The following is a 19635-nucleotide window of genomic DNA, read 5'->3' as shown; positions in this document are numbered from 1 at the left end:
GGCCGAGGTCGCGGAGGCAGTCAAACAGCTCCGAAGCGGCAGGGCCCCGGGGGTGGATGAGATCCGCCCCGAGTTCCTCAAGGCTCTGGATGTTGTAGGGCTGTCCTGGTTGACACGCCTCTGCAACGTTGCATGGACATCGGGGACGGTGCCTCTGGAGTGGCAGACGGGTGTGGTGGTCCCCCTTTTCAAGAAGGGGGATCAGAGGGTGTGTTCCAACTATAGGGGGATCACACTCCTCAGCCTCCCTGGGAAAGTCTACTCTAGGGTGCTGGAGAGGAGAGTCCGGCTGTTGGTTGAACCTCGGATACAGGAGGAACAATGCGGTTTTCGTCCTGGCCGTGGAACACTGGACCAGCTCTATACCCTCGGGAGGGTGCTGGAGGGGGCATGGGAGTTTGCCCAACCAGTCCACATGTGCTTTGTGGACCTGGAGAAGGCTTACGACCGTGTCCCCCGAGGTATCCTTTGGAGGGTGCTCCGGGAATATGGGGTGGATGGCTTGTTGCTACGGGCCATTCAGTCTCTGTATTGTCGGAGCCAGAGTCTGGTTCGCATTGCCGGCAGTAAGTCGAATTCGTTCCCGGTGGGGGTTGGACTCCGCCAGGGCTGCCCTTTGTCACCGGTTCTGTTCATAACTTTTATGGACAGAATTTCTAGGCGCAGCCAAGTGGCGGAGGGTTTCCGGTTCGGTGGCCTTGGGATTCCGTCTCTGCTCTTTGCAGATGATGTCGTCCTATTGGCTCCATCGAGCGGTGACCTCCAGCTCGCGCTGGGACGGTTTGCAGCTGAGTGTGAAGCAGCGGGGATGGGGATCAGCACCTCCAAGTCCGAGGCCATGGTGCTCAGTCGGAAAAGGGTGGCCTGCCCTCTCCGGGTCGGAGGGGAGTCTTTGCCCCAGGCGGAGGAGTTCAAGTATCTCGGGGTCTTGTTCACGAGTGAGGGGAAAAGGGAGCGGGAGATTGACAGACGGATCGGGGGCGGCGTCTGCAGTGATGCGGGCGCTGTACCGGTCTGTCGTGGTGAAGAGAGAGCTGAGCCAGAAGGCAAAGCTCTCAATTTACCGGTCAATCTACGTTCCGACCCTCACCTATGGTCACGAGCTGTGGGTAGTGACCGAAAGAACGAGATCGCGAATACAAGCGGCTGAAATGAGCTTTCTCCGCAGGGTGGCTGGGCTCAGCCTTAGAGATAGGGTCAGGAGCTCAGACATCCGGGAGAGGCTCAAAGTAGAGCCGCTGCTCCTCTGGATCGAGAGGAGCCAGATGAGGTGGTTCGGGCATCTGGTTAGGATGCCTCCCGGGCGTCTCCCTGGTGAGGTGTTTCGGGCATGTCCGACTGGGAGGAGGCCACGGGGAAGGCCCAGGACACGCTGGCGAGACTATGTCTCTCAGCTGGCCTGGGAGCGCCTCGGTATCCTCCCAGAAGAGCTGGTGGAAGTGGCCGGGGAGAGGAGTGTCTGGGCTTCCCTGCTGAGACTGCTGCCCCCGCGACCCGGACCCGGATAGGCGGAGGAAGATGGATGGATGGATGGATGTTATCAACAATCACAGGTGCATCTCAACTTAATAGAAAATCATGAAAATGTTCTTTTTTTGGTAATTTATCTAAAATAAAGTAAACTAGCTTTAGGTATTATCAATCAATTGAAGTTGGGTGGCTTTTACTAAGTCAAAATGACATTCCTAATTAGCAGTATCTTAAAAATGTAACTTTATTCAGAATCAGAATCAGAATCAGCTTTATTCGCCAAGTATGCTTGAACACACAAGGAATTTGACTTTAGTAAACTGTGCTCTCTTTGTACAAGGCATACGAATAGGAATAAGAATAAGAACTACAATAAAAAATAAAATAAAAATATAATAACAATAACCTTAGCTATAAATACAAAGAAACAACAAATAGGCTTGACTAATATGTACAGGCTAAAATAATATGACAAAGTGCAGTGGTGAGTTGCAGAGGTAGTTTTACATTATAAAATAGTAGTTAAATAGTACAAAAAATAGAAATATGGAATTCTGCTTTGAGAATTGTTGCATTGTGTATCTACATGTATATTTACAGAGAGTATTTATCTGACAGGTATGACACTGTTATGGATTAGTGTTCATATTAAAAATGTATATTAAAAGGAAATATGCTTTTTGAAAATATATAAAAACGGAGATATCTGTTTTTGCAAATGAACTCTTCAATATACATACGTATAAAGTGAAATAAGTCAAGCCAATTTTGTTTACATTTTAATGATTATGGCTTATAGCTCATGAAGATCAGAAATCCAGTATCTCAAAATTATTAGAATATTTCCTAAGATCAATCAAAAAATTATTTAAATACAGAAATGTCCAAATTCTGAAAAGTTTGTTCAAATATACACACAATACTTGGTTTGGGCTCCTTTACTATAAATCCTTTACCAAAAAGTAGCTGAAGGACCGTGTGGAACTTTCTCATGATATTCTGATTTGCTTAGATAAGCCTGTATATGTATCACCATAAAACTTATAAGATACCAAAGTTCTCTTTTCATTGCAATGGCATTTCCATTAGTAGTTGGTGCTCTTCGTATATTTGAAGCTAATTATATCATTCTAACATGCTAAACTAAGATGATTTAAACATTTTTTGTGGTATTTGTCAGCAGACATTTTACCCTAATCATTTTTGAAGTAAGCATTCTTGTTGTATGATTCAGTATGATAACATGACAACATTTAGCTTAAAATAACTGTGTTTGAGTGCAGCCTCAGAGCAGCTACGATCTATCTGTAGTCTTGTAGACATTAAATTAAGCTTTATGCTAATCACAGGCAATTTTGTTTAGCTCCTGCAGGAAAAAAATGAGACTAGTATATGAGACATTTAAACATATCTTATTAAGAGGACATGGCTATTACTGTCTTTCCCAGGACCCTGAATAGAAAAAGCAGCATTGATCATGGATGGATGAATATCACTTTCTTTGACATACAGTGTATGCCTCTTTTTATTTGGATAGTATCTTGATTGCGGAGCATCTGATTGACTCTGTAAATGTAAAGTGCTTTCACACTTGATTTAAATGTTGGTTCTGCCTTTAAAAACCTGTGAGTCAAACAGGGTTCAGATTATTGAGGTCAGATTACAGTCCTCTCCAGACATCTGTCTCTCTGTAGCCCTCCCTCTTTGCTGCTAAACCCAGCGGGCCCCGGCCCATTTATTGCAGATGGACTTCATGTCATGTCAGGGTTTGGGCTTTGTTAGTGGACAATAAATTGAATTGGGCTACGGGGGAATTTATTTTTTAGGCCAAACCTATTAGTATATCTTCAGTACTATTAAAGTTTACCCGCTGAGTCATGATTGAGCAGTCATGATTTGTGGTGTTTTCATGCTGTTGATGAGATCTGACTCGAGACGAAGTGGACCATTGCTATATATACACCTTCCGTACTGTGTCTCACATGTCACTTGGTGTCTTAGGAGTTGCGTCAAGGAGGATTAAGGTAATAGGCTTTGTTCCATGCAGCCCATGGATCTGTCCTGCCCTCCCAGGCCTGTCTCAATAGCTGCTACAGGAATATGGACGTCCTTCATGTCACGTTACATATCGCTTTTATGTTTTGTCTCATCACTTCTGTATCTTCAACTTGCGTGACGGGTTGCTCTTGCAAAGATGATAACCTGGGAAGGTAAGTGATGACTGATCCTAAAACAAACTTTAAAAAGATACATGCTATCCGTAACCTGTTGAACAAAAAAAGTGTTGTGAGTGTGACGTGCTGAGACTGGCTGATAAATTTGTTCAAATGATAGAATTATACAAATATCTGTTAGGATACATATTCACATTAATTGTCATTGGCTTCTGTTGTGTAAGTAAATCTCATTTTACCATTCTAGGTCTTTACTATGTATGGAAACCTCCATGAGACAAATCCCAGAGGACATCCCACACAACTTCACTAAAATTCGAATTGAAAACTGCCACTTGACAGAGTTACCTCAAGGATCTTTCCACAAAGTTAGTGCCTTGGAGTTTCTCTGGTTGAATTTCAATGAGATCACTCTGATGAATATCAAAAGTCTGGAGGGGCTGGCTAACTTGACAGAGCTCAGGCTACAAGGGAACAAGTTGACTACAGTACCGTGGACAGCGTTTCAAGACACACCCATATTAAAGATTTTGGACCTGAAGCACAATCGGCTCGACGTCCTGCCTGAACAAGCTCTGAGACACTTACCTGCCCTGACCTACTTAGATCTATCCTTCAACCAGTTTAGTGTGATATCAAGAGATGTCTTCAATAATTGGCCGCTGTACCAAACAGCACAGAGAGCGTGGGGGAAAGAAGGGCTAGTGTCCAATGTTGTTCTGGCACTACACGACAACCCCTGGTTGTGCGACTGCCGACTCAAAGGCTTTGTTGAATTCATCAGGGCTGTCAGCCCTCCCATCATTCTGATGAACTCTTATTTGATGTGCTCGGGCCCCGACATCAGGGCTGCCAAGTTTTTCCACGAGATCCAGTTAAAAACCTGCATGAAGCCAGTGACCTCTTCCCCAGAGACTAATATCACTTTACCACTTGGAGCAAATGCAACACTTTCATGCTTAGTCAAGGCCAGGCCAGCCCCAACTATTCACTGGATATACAGTTCAAAACTCATAAGAGGGGTTTCTGGTACGTACATTTTTTTCTGCTCTCCATTTAACTGTTTTGATTTGTCATACTGAGTGTGATAAATCTTCAACATGCAGGCTCCAATACTTCATGAAAAGATATACAGAAATAAATCTAGTATAGGGTTGCCTCTAGCAGTGATGTCAACGTTTTGGGGGCTTTTGTTTTAGCTAGCAGTTAGCAATAACATCCGGCCAAGACCTTCTTCTTCCAACTAGAGTCCATCTAGAAACGTGCGAGAATGGAGCTGGAGACAACGTTGTTTAAAAGAAGTATGATTGCTGCATGTCTATGAAGATGTCCATTTAAAGATTTGTAAAGGCTCAATCACTTTCAGATAATAGTTGACAGGTTTCCAGGATTGCCTTTTGGCAGATGAGTATTGACCCTTTCACTCTTGTAATGGGTTGCAACGCTGGTGGACAATGCTATACCGCCTACAAACAGAAACTAGAACACTTTGACCATTAAAAGTCAAGCTGTAATACTGATACTGTTTTGAGGCTCATTTATGCTCCACTTGTATAGGTATGTGGACAGAGCCATCTGCCTGTTAGCCTCGTTTTCACTTGTGTATGTGTATGGAGGCTTGTAAACAGGAAGTTCAGTCATTCCCATAGGAATCACTGCGATATCAGTTTTTTTTCTTCTTTTTCAGTAGATTTAGGAGAGACTGCATGCTAACTTGCTAACAGGCAATTCTCTTAAATCCACTTGCCTGTGTTTATTGTCAAGTAAGTTTGTATGATAAAGAAGAACTTGTGTATCTAGTATTAAGAGGTATTGAACTAGCCTCTCCCCAATAGCTTCAGGTAGTTTCCATTACCTTTCCATCCATCCACAAAGGCATGTACTTACTTGCATTGGACACTGAGGCATCATCTGCATATTTTTATGGATCTATTGACACCAGTTGCATACACAAGTGGAAACGAGGCGGTACTCTGCTTTCATTTTCTTTGTATTTCTGCGGGAGTGAATGTCAGCTGGACGGCAGAGAAGGAGAAGTGGAGATCTGTGCAAGACCGGTTGAAGCACCCTCTAATGGATACACTGTTTAACATCTATCCAAGCTTATGTTGTTGTTCTTTTATGTTATGTTTTGTCTTGTAAATTCCACATTTCTATTTTCATTCATAAAGGAAGCAAAATAAGATTTTATAACTGCATTAGGTGACTGTTATCAATTTTATTAGATGCCAACAATCCTCTAATTTGACTTCACTTCCCTTTGATGCTCTGTTTTGGTCTTTGCAGCCACAGAGACGAACACAGACGAGGAGTTGGTCACCTCCCAGCTGGTGATCCCCTCCATTCACCTGGCAGACCGAGGACTCTACACCTGTGTTGCCAACAACTTCATCGGCAACTCCTCTGTCAGCATCATGGTGGACATCAGCTCTCTAAACTCTTCCTTTCCTCTCCCTCCACCTGTTGCCATGTTGGCACCTGATAACACCTACATAGACATCAGAATTGCCAAGCAGACGGTTTACGGTATCACCCTGGAGTGGCACGCTGTAACAGATAACCCAGCAGAAACCTGGTTCACCATCCACTTTGGTAAATATGATTCACCCAAAAAGGAGATGATCTACATTGGCCCCGGTATTAACAGCTACTCTGTGAGCGACCTGCTTCCTGTCACCAAATATGAAGTGTGTGTAAGCCTGAAGAACCACCCGCCAAGGGAAGGTCAGTGCATTGTGTTCATGACAGGTAGTGACATCAGTGAAATGGAGAAAAGAGAGAGGCTCATTCACATTATTGTCATTGTGTGCGCCATGGTGCTGTCCGTGCCGGCTGGCATGTATGCCTGCACCACAGAGATTAGGTTCAGCTGTGTAGAGCGCTGTGTGGCTCTGTGGAAAAAGTGCAGGCAGAGAGACAATGGGAACCAGTCGGGGACAGAGAGGCAGGGCACCTTTGACAGCCTGCAGGCGAACAGCGAGGAAGGCCTTTGCAGGGACATGGAGGAAAAGCCAAGGAGGAAACGAGAGAAGGGAGGGAGTGGAGCTTATCTGTACTAGTATCAAAGGTTCAAATTGAACATGTTAACATGTGTATTTGCTCAGAATGTCAGTCTTACGTATAGCCCCTGCTTTGTTCTTCCCATGTATTATCGTTTGATTTGATTTTCTCAAGCTCCTTTAACCCACAAAGGCCTAGACGAACGCCGGCGGCTACTTGTTCTTAAATGTTTGATAACTTTTGAACCATTAATCCTATCAACAAGCTTTAAAAACTCAATTACAGCGGACATTCTCAGCTTTCCATAGATACCACATTTGTCTTATTCAGCATATCCAAAATAAATTCAGGAGAGTCTGGCGCTCCCAAAGATGGTCTAGGTCTTTAAGGGTTAAGGAACTTACGGGTTGTGCCAATTTTGGTGCCCCCTGTGCACAAAACAGCACCTCTAACGTCTTTGCTAATTTTGTATTGTACATATGTACATATATTTTTAAACAAAATCCTCCCCCCTGCTTTGTTTTAAAGATGAAATGTATCATCCGCTCAGAATCATTGCTGTGAAAATAAAAAAATTAAAGGCTGTTTCCACAGCTATAGCAGCTTGCCACTTTGTCTTAAACATACTCTCTGGCAGTGGTTTCAGACATTAGAAATAAGTAAATAGAAATTGTCAGCCTTAATGCGTATGGTCTTTTTGGCTTTAGGAATCATTAAGAGTCATCAGTATGAATTTAACTCTTCTTCATAACTAGTTAAAAACTCTTCATGGACACATGGTTGAAAGGAGAATAGAATCATGAAAGACAGTTCACTAATTTAGCGTAGCAAGTAAAGATATACAGATACAGGGGCAAAATCCTCAAACACACTGGTAGCTGGACCAACTTCCTATCTGCAACCATTTAGTGCATGTCATCCCCATTCTAAACTCCCTACCTGTCCAGTCTCTCTTTAGCCGTCCTATCCAGCAAAGATCAAAGACCCATATCAGGCTGCCTTATATATTTATTAATTAATTTGTTTATCTACAGGGATAATGGAGGAATCAAAACTAAAAAGATGAGTAAAATTACTTTCAATTTTGCTGATTCTTTTATATATGTATTCACCAATGTCTTGATTTTGTTTTTTGTGTGTGAATAAAGGAAAGTCTCCTAATTTTCTTTAACTTTCTTGTTTAAATGTGACACTTCTCTTCTCTGTCCTGTTTAAAAAAAATCTAATGTTATTGGAGTTCTGTGTCAGGAACCTGATTTTAATACATTAGAAGCTCAAACAGGGGAGTATCAAGTTATTGAGTAAATAATCTCTGAAGCGTTCATCTCAAAGTGGAGATTTTCCTTTTTCAGAAGGATACTTTGTCAATTTAATTTGTTATATTGTAAATGGTGATCTATGGTAATATGTACAAAAATATTTGTGTAATACATTTTACATTTTTGGGTCATTTTTAAGAAAATATTTTGATTGTGATACTGAACACAACAACATGTAATTGTTGATTTGAAAAATGTAAATAAGCATTTCTTTATAAATTGTGTATTTTTATTGTTTATTCTTTGGGAAGATGCTGAATTAAGATCTAATCCACAAAATTATTTTTTTAATTCATGTTTCAAGAATATTTATTCAACTTTAAGTTTGTGATTGTTTACAGTTTTTCTTTTCACTGACCCCATCTTCTTGTATTTGTATGAAATGATGTTTGGATTAAATGGATGTCAAAGACAAATGCTGAGCCACACTCAGATTTTTTTTAGCACAATCACAGAGGATTTGTTACATAAGCAGAGTTTTCCTGAGCATTTATACATACACCCGTAAGCAGATTAAAGTGATTTTCCATCTGAATCCTAGTCAGCAGGACATGATATTTCCATTTAATGATAGCTCTGAGCTTTCTCCGTCTATGCTTTATTTTGAACAGCAGACCGCAGGCTGTGCGCACAATATTAACCCGTTTTTTTGTAGTTAAACAAAGAATGATTAGCTTTTTTTTTGTCGTAGAAAACTCAAACACATGTCCTGAAAGACTTAAATTATGATTGATATTCTTTCAGTATACACAGAAGAATCACTGTACTTTATATGTAGAGTATCGTGTATCATTTTTAATTATGATTTATGAAAGTGTTTATCTTTACTGTCATTGCATGAGTATATTGACTCAAACTAAAATCAGGCATTTGAGCTGGTCGAACCTGTTTCATAGCCAAAAATAGTCTTAACTATAGAAACCTTTAGTCAGCTTCATCTGAAAGCTTGTCAGACTAAAACTAAAACTAAAACTAAAGCAGAGGTAAGAACATAATAGGTCAAACCCTAACCCTAACATAAAGGGTCCTTTTGGGTAAGGCTAACTATAAGTTTCTCTTCCAATATATTTATTCTTAAATAAAGATTTCACAATACACAAAAACCCCACAAAGAAAATAAACCCATAATGCTCCCACAGAAAACATTATCAAAACAAAGCAAAACAAGACAACCTGAACATAACTTAACTTACATAACTATAAGTTTAACCTTTGTTCCTTAACTCTAAACCTAATCATAATCATAACCCTAACCCTAACCCCTAACCCTAATCATGAACCTAACACTAAATCCTAACCCTAATCATAACCCTAGCCCTAAATCCTAACCCTAATCATAACCCTAGCCCTAATCATAACCCTAACCCTAACCCCTAACCCTAACCCTAATCATAACCCTAGCCCTAAATCCTAACCCTAATCCTAACCCTAACCCTAATCATAACCCTAACCCTAACCCTAACCCTAATCATAACCCTAATACTAATCATAACCCTAACCCTAACCCTAACCATAACCCTAACCCTAAACCCTAACCCTAACCCTAACCATAACCCTAAACCCTAACCCTAACCCTAATCATAAACCTAACCCTAAATCCTAACCCTGACCCTAATCATTAACCCTAAACCCTAACCCTAACCCTAACCCTAGCCCTAAACCCTAACCCTAACCCTAAACCTAACCCTAAATCCTAACCCTAACCCTAATAGTAACCCTAACCCTAAACCCTAATCTTAACCCTAAACCTAAACACTAACCCTAACCATAACCCTAGCCCTAAACCCTAACCCTAACCCTAATCATAAACCTAACCCTAAATCCTAACCCTAACCCTAATCATAACCCTAACCCTAAAGCCTAACCCTAACCCTAACCCTAATCGTATCCCTAACCCTAAATCCTAACCCTAATCATAACCCTGACCCTAATCATAACCCTAACCCTAAACCCTAACCCTAACCCTAATAATAACCCTCATAACCCTTACCCTAATCATAACCCTAATCCTAACCCTGATCATAACCCTAACCCTAATCATAAACCTAACACTAAATCCTTACCCTAATCATAACCCTAACCCTAACCCTGAACATAACCCTAACCCTAATCATAACCCTCATAACCCTAAACCTAATCATAACCCTAACCCTAACCCTGATCATAACCCTAACCCCAATCATAAACCTAACCCTAACCCTGATCATAACCCTAACCCTAACCCTGATCATAACCCTAACCCCAATCATAGACCTAACCCTAACCCTGAACCCTAACCCTAACCCTAATCATAACCCTCATAACCCTTACCCTAATCATAACCCTAACCCCTAACCCTAATCATAACCCTCATAACCCTTACCCTAATCATAACCCTAACCCCTAACCCTAACCCCTAACCCTAATCATGAACCTTACCCTAAATCCTAACCCTAATCATAACCCTAGCCCTAAATCCTAACCCTAATCATAACCCTAGCCCTAATCATAACCCTAACCCTAATCATAACCCTAACCCTAACCCTAACCCTAATCATAACCCTAATCCTAATCATAACCCTAACCCTAACCCTAACCATAACCCTAAACCCTAACCCTAACCCTAACCCTAACCCTAAACCCTAACCCTAACCCTAATCATAAACCTAACCCTAACCCCTAACCCTAACCCCTAACCCTAATCATGAACCTAACCCTAAATCCTAACCCTAATCATAACCCTAGCCCTAAATCCTAACCCTAATCATAACCCTAGCCCTAATCATAACCCTAACCCTAATCATAACCCTAACCCTAACCCTAACCCTAATCATAACCCTAATACTAATCATAACCCTAACCCTAACCCTAACCATAACCCTAACCCTAAACCCTAACCCTAACCCTAACCCTAACCATAACCCTAAACCCTAACCCTAACCCTAATCATAAACCTAACCCTAAATCCTAACCCTGACCCTAATCATTAACCCTAAACCCTAACCCTAACCCTAACCCTAGCCCTAAACCCTAACCCTAACCCTAAACCTAACCCTAAATCCTAACCCTAACCCTAATAGTAACCCTAACCCTAAACCCTAATCTTAACCCTAAACCTAAACACTAACCCTAACCATAACCCTAGCCCTAAACCCTAACCCTAACCCTAACCCTAATCATAAACCTAACCCTAAATCCTAACCCTAACCCTAATCATAACCCTAACCCTAATCATAACCCTAACCCTAAAGCCTAACCCTAACCCTAACCCTAATCGTATCCCTAACCCTAAATCCTAACCCTAATCATAACCCTGACCCTAATCATAACCATAACCCTAATCATAACCCTAACCCTAATAATAACCCTCATAACCCTTACCCTAATCATAACCCTAATCCTAACCCTGATCATAACCCTAACCCTAATCATAAACCTAACACTAAATCCTTACCCTAATCATAACCCTAACCCTAACCCTGAACATAACCCTAACCCTAATCATAACCCTCATAACCCTAAACCTAATCATAACCCTAACCCTAACCCTGATCATAACCCTAACCCCAATCATAAACCTAACCCTAACCCTGATCATAACCCTAACCCTAACCCTGATCATAACCCTAACCCCAATCATAGACCTAACCCTAACCCTGAACCCTAACCCTAACCCTAATCATAACCCTCATAACCCTTACCCTAATCATAACCCTAACCCCTAACCCTAATCATGAACCTAACCCTAAATCCTAACCCTAATCATAACCCTAGCCCTAAATCCTAACCCTAATCATAACCCTAGCCCTAATCATAACCCTAACCCTAACCCCTAACCCTAACCCTAGACCTAATCATGAACCTAACCCTAAATCCTAACCCTAACCCTAATCATAACCCTAACCCTAACCCTAATCATAACCCTAATCCTAATCATAACCCTAACCCTAACCCTAACCATAACCCTAAACCCTAACCCTAACCCTAACCCTAACCCTAACCCTAAACCCTAACCCTAACCCTAATCATAAACCTAACCCTAAATCCTAACCCTAACCCTAAACCTAACCCTAAATCCTAACCCTAACCCTAATCATAACCCTAACCCTAAACCCTAATCTTAACCCTAAACCTAAACACTAACCCTAACCCTAAGCCTAACCCTAAATCCTAACCCTAACCCTAATCATAACCCTAACCCTAAACCCTAATCTTAACCCTAAACCTAAACACTAACCCTAACCATAACTCTAGCCCTAAACCCTAACCCTAACCCTAACCCTAATCATAAACCTAACCCTAAATCCTAACCCTAACCCTAATCATAACCCTAACCCTAAACCCTAACCCTAACCCTAACCCTAATCGTAACCCTAACCCTAAATCCTAAACCTAATCATAACCCTAACCCTAAACCCTAACCCTAACCCTAATCATAACCCTCATAACCCTTACCCTAATCATAACCCTAATCCTAACCCTGATCATAACCCTAACCCTAATCATAAACCTAACACTAAATCCGTACCCTAATCATAACCCTAACCCTAACCCTGAGCATAACCCTAACCCTAATCATAACCCTCATAACCCTAAACCTAATCATAACCCTAACCCTAACCCTGATCATAACCCTAACCCCAATCATAAACCTAACCCTAACCCTGATCTTAACCCTAACCCTGATCATAACCCTAACCCCAATCATAAACCTAACCCTAACCCTAAACCCTAACCCTAACCCTAATCATAACCCTCATAACCCTTACCCTAATCATAACCCTAATCCTAACCCTGATCATAACCCTAACCCTAATCATAAACCTAACACTAAATCCTTACCCTAATCATAACCCTAACCCTTACCCTGAGCATAACCCTAACCCTAATCATAACCCTCATAACCCTAAACCTAATCATAACCCTAACCCTAACCCTGATCATAACCCTAACCCCAATCATAAACCTAACCCTAACCCTGATCATAACCCTAACCCAAATCATAACCCTAACCCTAAACCCTAACCCTAATCATAACCCTAACCCTAACCCCTAACCCTAACCCTAATCATAACCCTAACCCTAACCCCTAACCCTAACTCTAATCATAACCCTAACCCTAACCCCTAACCCTAAACCCTAATCTTTACCCTAACCCTAAACCCTAACCCTAATCATGACCCTAACCCTAACCCTAAACATAACCCTAGCCCTAATCATAACCCTAACCCTAACCCCTAACCCTAACCCTAACCCTAATCATAACCCTAACCCTAACCCTCATAACCCTAACCCTAACCCTAATCATAACCCTAACCCTAACCCTGATCATAACCCTAACCCTAACCCTAACCCTAACCATAACCCTAGCCCTAAACCCTAACCCTAATCATAAACCTAACCCTAAATCCTAACCCTAACCCTAATTATAACCATAACCCTAACCCTAATCGTAACCCTAACTCTAATAGGGTTATGACTAGTGTTAGGGTTAGGGTTATGATTAGGGTTAGGGTTTAGGGTTAGGGTTCAGTGTTAGGGTTATGATTAGGGTTAGCGGTTAGGGTTATGATTAGGGTTAGGATTTAGGGTTAGGGTTATGATTAGGGTTAGGGTTATGATTAGGGTTAGGGTTATGATTAGGGATAGGGTTAGGATTTAGGGTTAGGGTTATGATTAGGGTTAGGGTTAGGGTTATGATTAGGGTTAGGGTTTAGGGTTAGGATTAAGATTAGTGTTTAGGGTTAGGGTTAGGGGTTAGGGTTGGGGTTAGGGTTAGGGGTTAGGTTAAAGGTTAGGGTTATGATTAGGGTTAGGGTTTAGGGTTAGGGTTTAGTGTTAGGGTTATGATTAGGGTTAGGGTTAGGGGCTAGGGTTAAGATTAGGGTTAGGGTTATGATTAGGGTTAGGGTTAGGATTAGGGTTAGGGTTATGATTAGGGTTAGGGTTATGATTAGGGTTAGAGTTAGGGTTTAGGGTTGAGGTTATGGTTATGGTTTAGGGTTAGGGTTATGATTAGGTTTAGGGTTAGGGTTAGGGTTATGATTAGGGTTAGGGTTAGGGGTTTGGGTTAGGGGTTAGGGTTATAGTTAGGGTTATGATTAGGGTTAGGGGTTAGGGTTAGGGTTAAGATTAGGGTTTAGGGTTAGGGGTTAGGGTTAGGGATATGATTAGGGTTAGGGGTTAAGGTTAGGGTTAGGGGTTAGGGGTTAGGGTTAGGGATATGATTAGGGTTAGGGGTTAAGGTTAGGGTTAGGATTTAGGGTTAGGGTTAGGGTTATGATTAGGGTTATGATTAGGGTTAGGGTTAGGTTTATGATTGGGACTAGGGTTAGGGTTATGATTAGGGTTAGGATTAGGGTTAGAGTTATGATTAGGGTTAGAGTTAGGGTTTAGGGTTGAGGTTATGGTTAGGGTTTAGGGTTAGGGGTTAGGTTTAGGGTTAGGGTTATGATTAGGTTTAGGGTTAGGTTTAGTGTTAGGATTAGGGTTACGGTTATGATTAGGGTTTGGGTTATGATTAGGGTTAGAGTTAGGGTTTAGGGTTGAGGTTAAGGTTAGGGTTAGGGTTTAGGGTTAGGGTTATGATTAGGTTTAGGGTTAGGGTTAGGATTATGGTTAGGGTTAGGGTTAGGGTTAGGGGTTAGGGGTTAGGGTTATAGTTAGGGTTCAGGGTTAGGGGTTAGGGTTAGGGTTATGATTAGGGTTAGGGTTATGATTAGGGTTATGATTAGGGTTAGGGTTATGATTGGGACTAGGGTTAGGGTTATGATTAGGGTTAGGATTAGGGTTAGAGTTATGATTAGGGTTAGAGTTAGGGTTTAGGGTTGAGGTTATGGTTATGGTTAGGGTTTAGGATTAGGGGTTAGGGTTAGGAGTTAGGTTTAGGGTTAGAGTTATGATTAGGGTTAGGGTTTAGGGTTAGGGTTTAGTGTTAGGGTTATGATTAGGGTTAGGGTTAGGGTTAGGGTTATGATTAGGGTTAGGGTTAGGATTAGGGTTAGGGTTATTATTAGGGTTAGGGTTAGGGTTATGATTAGGGTTAGAGTTAGGGTTTAGGGTTGAGGTTATGGTTAGGGTTTAGGGTTAGGGTTATGATTAGGTTTAGGGTTAGGGTTATGATTAGGGTTAGGGTTTAGGGTTAGGGGTTAGGATTAGGGTTAGGGTTATGATTAGGGTTAGAGTTAGGGTTTAGGGTTGAGGTTATGATTAGGGTTAGGGTTTAGGGTTAGGGTTTAGTGTTAGGGTTATGATTAGGGTTAGGGTTAGGGTTATGATTAGGGTTAGGGTTAGGATTAGGGTTAGGGTTATTATTAGGGTTAGGGTTATTATTAGGGTTAGGGTTAGGGTTATGATTAGGGTTAGAGTTAGGGTTTAGGGTTGAGGTTATGGTGAGGGTTTAGGGTTAGGGTTATGATTAGGTTTAGGGTTAGGGTTATGAGTAGGGTTAGGGTTTAGGGTTAGGGGTTAGGATTAGGGTTAGGGTTATGATTAGGGTTAGAGTTAGGGTTTAGGGTTGAGGTTATGGTTAGGGTTAGGGTTATAGTTAGGGTTATGATTAGGGTTAGGGTTTACGGTTAGGGTTAAGATTAGGGTTTAGGGTTAGGGGTTAGGGTTAGGGTTATGATTAGGGTTAAGGTTAGGGGTTAGGGTTAGGGTTAGGGGTTAGGGTTAGGGTTAAGATTAGGGTTAGGGGTTAGGGTTAGGGTTATGATTAGGGGTTAGGGTTAGGGTTAGGGTATGGTTAGGGTTATGATTAGGGTTAGGGCTTAGGGTTAGGGTTAGAGTTAGGGTTATGGTTAAGGTTATGATTAAGGTTAGAGTTAGGGTTTAGGGATAAGGTTATGGTTAGGGTTTAGGCTTAGGGTTATGATTAGGTTTAGGGTTAGGGTAAGGGTTAGGTTTAAGATTAGGGTCAGGGTTATGGTTATGATTAGGGTTAGGGTTATGATTGGGGTTAGGGTTATGATTAGGGTTAGGGTTAGGGTTAGGGTTAAGGGTTAGGGTTAGGGGTTAGGGTTATAGTTAAGGTTCAGGGTTGAGGTTATGGTTAGGGTTAGGGTTTAGGGTTAGGGTTATGATTAGGTTTAGGGTTAGGGTTAGGATTAGGGTTAGGGTTAGGGTTAGGGTTAGGGTTTAGGGTTAGGGTTATGATTAGGTTTAGGGTTAGGTTTAGTGTTAGGGTTAGGATTAGGGTTACGGTTATGATTAGGGTTTGGGTTATGATTAGGGTTAGAGTTAGGGTTTAGGGTTGAGGTTAAGGTTAGGGTTAGGGTTTAGGGTTAGGGTTATGATTAGGTTTAGGGTTAGGGTTAGGATTATGGTTAGGGTTAGGGTTAGGGTTAGGGGTTAGGGGTTAGGGTTATAGTTAGGGTTCAGGGTTAGGGGTTAGGGTTAGGGTTATGATTAGGGTTAGGGTTAGGGGTTAGGGTTAGGGGTTAGGGTTAGGGTTATGATTAGGGTTAGGGGTTAAGGTTATGGTTAGGGTTATGATTAGGGTTAGGGTTATGATTAGGGATAGGGTTAGGATTTAGGGTTAGGGTTATGATTAGGGTTAGGGTTAGGGTTATGATTAGGGTTAGGGTTTAGGGTTAGGATTAAGATTAGTGTTTAGGGTTAGGGTAAGGGGTTAGGGTTAGGGTTAGGGGTTAGGTTTAAGGTTAGGGTTATGATTAGGGTTAGGGTTTAGGGTTAGGGTTTAGTGTTAGGGTTATGATTAGGGTTAGGGTTAGGGGTTAGGGTTATGATTAGGGTTAGGGTTATGATTAGGGTTAGGGTTATGATTAGGGTTAGGGTTAGGATTAGGGTTAGGGTTATGATTAGGGTTAGAGTTAGGGTTTAGGGTTGAGGTTATGGTTAGGGTTTAGGGTTAGGGTTATGATTAGGTTTAGGGTTAGGGTTAGGGTTATGATTAGGGTTAGGGTTAAGGGTTTGGGTTAGGGGTTAGGGTTATAGTTAGGGTTATGATTAGGGTTAGGGTTAAGATTAGGGTTCAGGGTTAGGGGTTAGGGTTATGATTAGGGTTAGGGTTAGGGGTTAGGGTTAGGGGTTAGGGTTAGGGTTAGGGGTTAGGGTTAGGGGTTAGGGTTAGTGTTAAGATTAGGGTTTAGGGTTAGGGGTTAGGGTTAGGGATATGATTAGGGTTAGGGGTTAAGGTTAGGGTTAGGGGTTAGGGTTATGGTTAGGGTTATGATTAGGGTTAGGATTAGGGTTAGGATTGAGGGTTAGGGTTAGGGTTATGATTAGGGTTATGATTAGGGTTAGGGTTAGGGTTATGATTGGGGTTAGGGTTATGATTAGGGTTAGGATTAGGGTTAGAGTTATGATTAGGGTTAGAGTTAGGGTTTAGGGTTGAGGTTATGGTTAGGGTTAGGGTTAGGGTTTAGGGTTTAGGGTTTAGGGTAAGGGGTTAGGGTTAGGGGTTAGGGTTAGGGGTTAGGTTTAGGGTTAGGGTTATGATTAGGGTTAGGGTTTAGGGTTAGGGGTTAGGTTTAGGGTTAGGGTTATGATTAGGGTTAGGGTTTAGGGTTAGGGTTTAGGGTTAGGGTTATGATTAGGGTTAGGGTTAGGGTTATGATTAGGGTTAGGGTTAGGGTTAGGGTTATTATTAGGGTTAGGGTTAGGGTTATGATTAGGGTTAGAGTTAGGGTTATGATTAGGGTTAGGGTTAAGGGTTTGGGTTAGGGGTTAGAGTTATGATTAGGGTTAGGGTTAAGATTAGGGTTCAGGGTTAGGGGTTAGGGTTAGGGTTAGGGTTATGATTAGGGTTAGGGTTAGGGGTTAGGGTTAGGGTTAGGGGTTAGGGTTAGGGTTCAGATTAGGGTTTAGGGTCAGGGGTTAGGGTTATGATTAGGGTTAGGGTTAGGGGTTAAGGTTAGGGTTCAGATTAGGGTTTAGGGTTAGGGGTTATGGTTAGGGTTATGATTAGTGTTAGGATTAGGGTTAGGATTTAGGGTTAGGGTTGGGGTTATGATTAGGGCTATGATTATGGTTAGAGTTATGATTGGGGTTAGGGTTAGGGTTATGATTAGGGTTAGGGTTAGGATTAGGGTTAGGGTTATGATTAGGATTTGAGTTAGGGTTTAGGGTTGAGGTTATGGTTAGGGTTAGGGTTTAGGGTTAGGGTTATAGTTAGGGTTATGATTAGGGTTAAGGTTTTTGGTTAGGGTTAAGATTAGGGTTTAGGGTTAGGGGTTAGGGTTAGGGTTATGATTAGGGTTAAGGTTAGGGGTTAGGGTTAGGGTTAGGGTTAGGGTTAAGATTAGGGTTTAGGGTTAGGGGTTAGGGTTAGGGTTATGATTAGGGTTAGGGGTTAGGTTTAGGGTATGGTTAGGGTTATGATTAGGGTTAGGGTTTAGGGTTAGGGTTAGGGTTATGGTTATGGTTAAGGTTATGATTAGGGTTAGGGTTATGATTAGGGTTAGAGTTAGGGTTTAGGGATAAGGTTATGGTTAGGGTTAGGGTTTAGGCTTAGGGTTATGATTAGGTTTAGGGTTAGGGTAAGGGTTAGGTTTAAGATTAGGGTTAGGGTTATGGTTATGATTAGGGTTAGGGTTATGATTAGGGTTAGGGTTATGATCAGGGTTAGGGTTAAGGGTTAGGGTTAGGGGTTAGGGTTATAGTTAGGGTTCAGGGTTGAGGTTATGGTTAGGGTTAGGGTTAGGATTAGGTTTAGGGTTAGGGTTAGTGTTAGGAATAGGGTTAGGGTTAGGGATATGGTTAGGGTTAGGGTTTAGGGTTAGGGTTATGATTAGGTTTAGGGTTAGGTTTAGGGTTAGGGTTAGGGTTATGGTTATGGTTAAGGTTATGATTAGGGTTAGGGTTAAATTAGGATTTGAGTTAGGGTTTAGGGTTGAGGTTATGGTTAGGGTTAGGGTTTAGGGTTAGGGTTATAGTTAGGGTTATGATTAGGGTTAAGGTTTACGGTTAGGGTTAAGATTAGGGTTTAGGGTTAGGGGTTAGGGTTAGGGTTATGATTAGGGTTAAGGTTAGGGGTTAGGGTTAGGGTTAGGGTTAAGATTAGGGTTTAGGGTTAGGGGTTAGGGTTAGGGTTATGATTAGGGTTAGGGGTTAGGGTTAGGGTTAGGGTATGGTTAGGGTTATGATTAGGGTTAGGGTTTAGGGTTAGGGTTAGGGTTATGGTTATGGTTAAGGTTATGATTAGGGTTAGGGTTATGATTAGGGTTAGAGTTAGGGTTTAGGGATAAGGTTATGGTTAGGGTTAGGGTTTAGGCTTAGGGTTATGATTAGGTTTAGGGTTAGGGTAAGGGTTAGGTTTAAGATTAGGGTTAGGGTTATGGTTATGATTAGGGTTAGGGTTATGATTAGGGTTAGGGTTATGATCAGGGTTAGGGTTAAGGGTTAGGGTTAGGGGTTAGGGTTATAGTTAGGGTTCAGGGTTGAGGTTATGGTTAGGGTTAGGGTTAGGATTAGGTTTAGGGTTAGGGTTAGTGTTAGGAATAGGGTTAGGGTTAGGGATATGGTTAGGGTTAGGGTTTAGGGTTAGGGTTATGATTAGGTTTAGGGTTAGGTTTAGGGTTAGGGTTAGGGTTATGGTTATGGTTAAGGTTATGATTAGGGTTAGGGTTAAATTAGGGTTAGAGTTAGGGTTTAGGGATAAGGTTATGGTTAGGGTTAGGGTTTAGGGTTAGGGTTATGATTAGGGTTAGGGTTATGATTAGGGTTATGATTAG

The 19635-nt window shown here is 41.8% G+C and overlaps 1 protein-coding gene across 1 annotated transcript; it reads left to right on the top strand.

The window, feature by feature from the left end:
* The first annotated feature begins 3596 nt into the window (after window positions 1-3596).
* On the top strand, window positions 3597-8370 carry LOC117829698 (leucine-rich repeat, immunoglobulin-like domain and transmembrane domain-containing protein 2). The gene is made up of 3 exons (XM_034707322.1): window positions 3597-3680; window positions 3892-4673; window positions 5931-8370. Exons 1-3 carry the CDS (start codon window positions 3607-3609, stop codon window positions 6701-6703), a joined length of 1629 nt encoding a protein of 542 aa, XP_034563213.1. The 5' UTR covers window positions 3597-3606; the 3' UTR covers window positions 6704-8370.
* The last annotated feature ends 11265 nt before the right edge of the window (window positions 8371-19635 follow it).

This window comes from Notolabrus celidotus, chromosome 18, assembly GCF_009762535.1.
Source record: "Notolabrus celidotus isolate fNotCel1 chromosome 18, fNotCel1.pri, whole genome shotgun sequence".
In the NCBI taxonomy this organism is placed as follows: domain Eukaryota; kingdom Metazoa; phylum Chordata; class Actinopteri; order Labriformes; family Labridae; genus Notolabrus; species Notolabrus celidotus.
The sequence above is the reverse complement of the archived record's forward strand: the minus strand, read 5'-3'. Positions and strand labels throughout refer to the sequence as shown.

Coding starts and splice junctions, on each gene's coding strand:
- LOC117829698 (XM_034707322.1), top strand. CDS start 3,607: ATGTTTTGTCTCATCACTTCTGTATCTTCAACTTGCGTGACGGGTTGC. Junction 3,681..3,891: donor AAAGATGATAACCTGGGAAG/GTAAGTGATGAC, acceptor TTACCATTCTAG/GTCTTTACTATGTATGGAAA. Junction 4,674..5,930: donor ACTCATAAGAGGGGTTTCTG/GTACGTACATTT, acceptor TGGTCTTTGCAG/CCACAGAGACGAACACAGAC.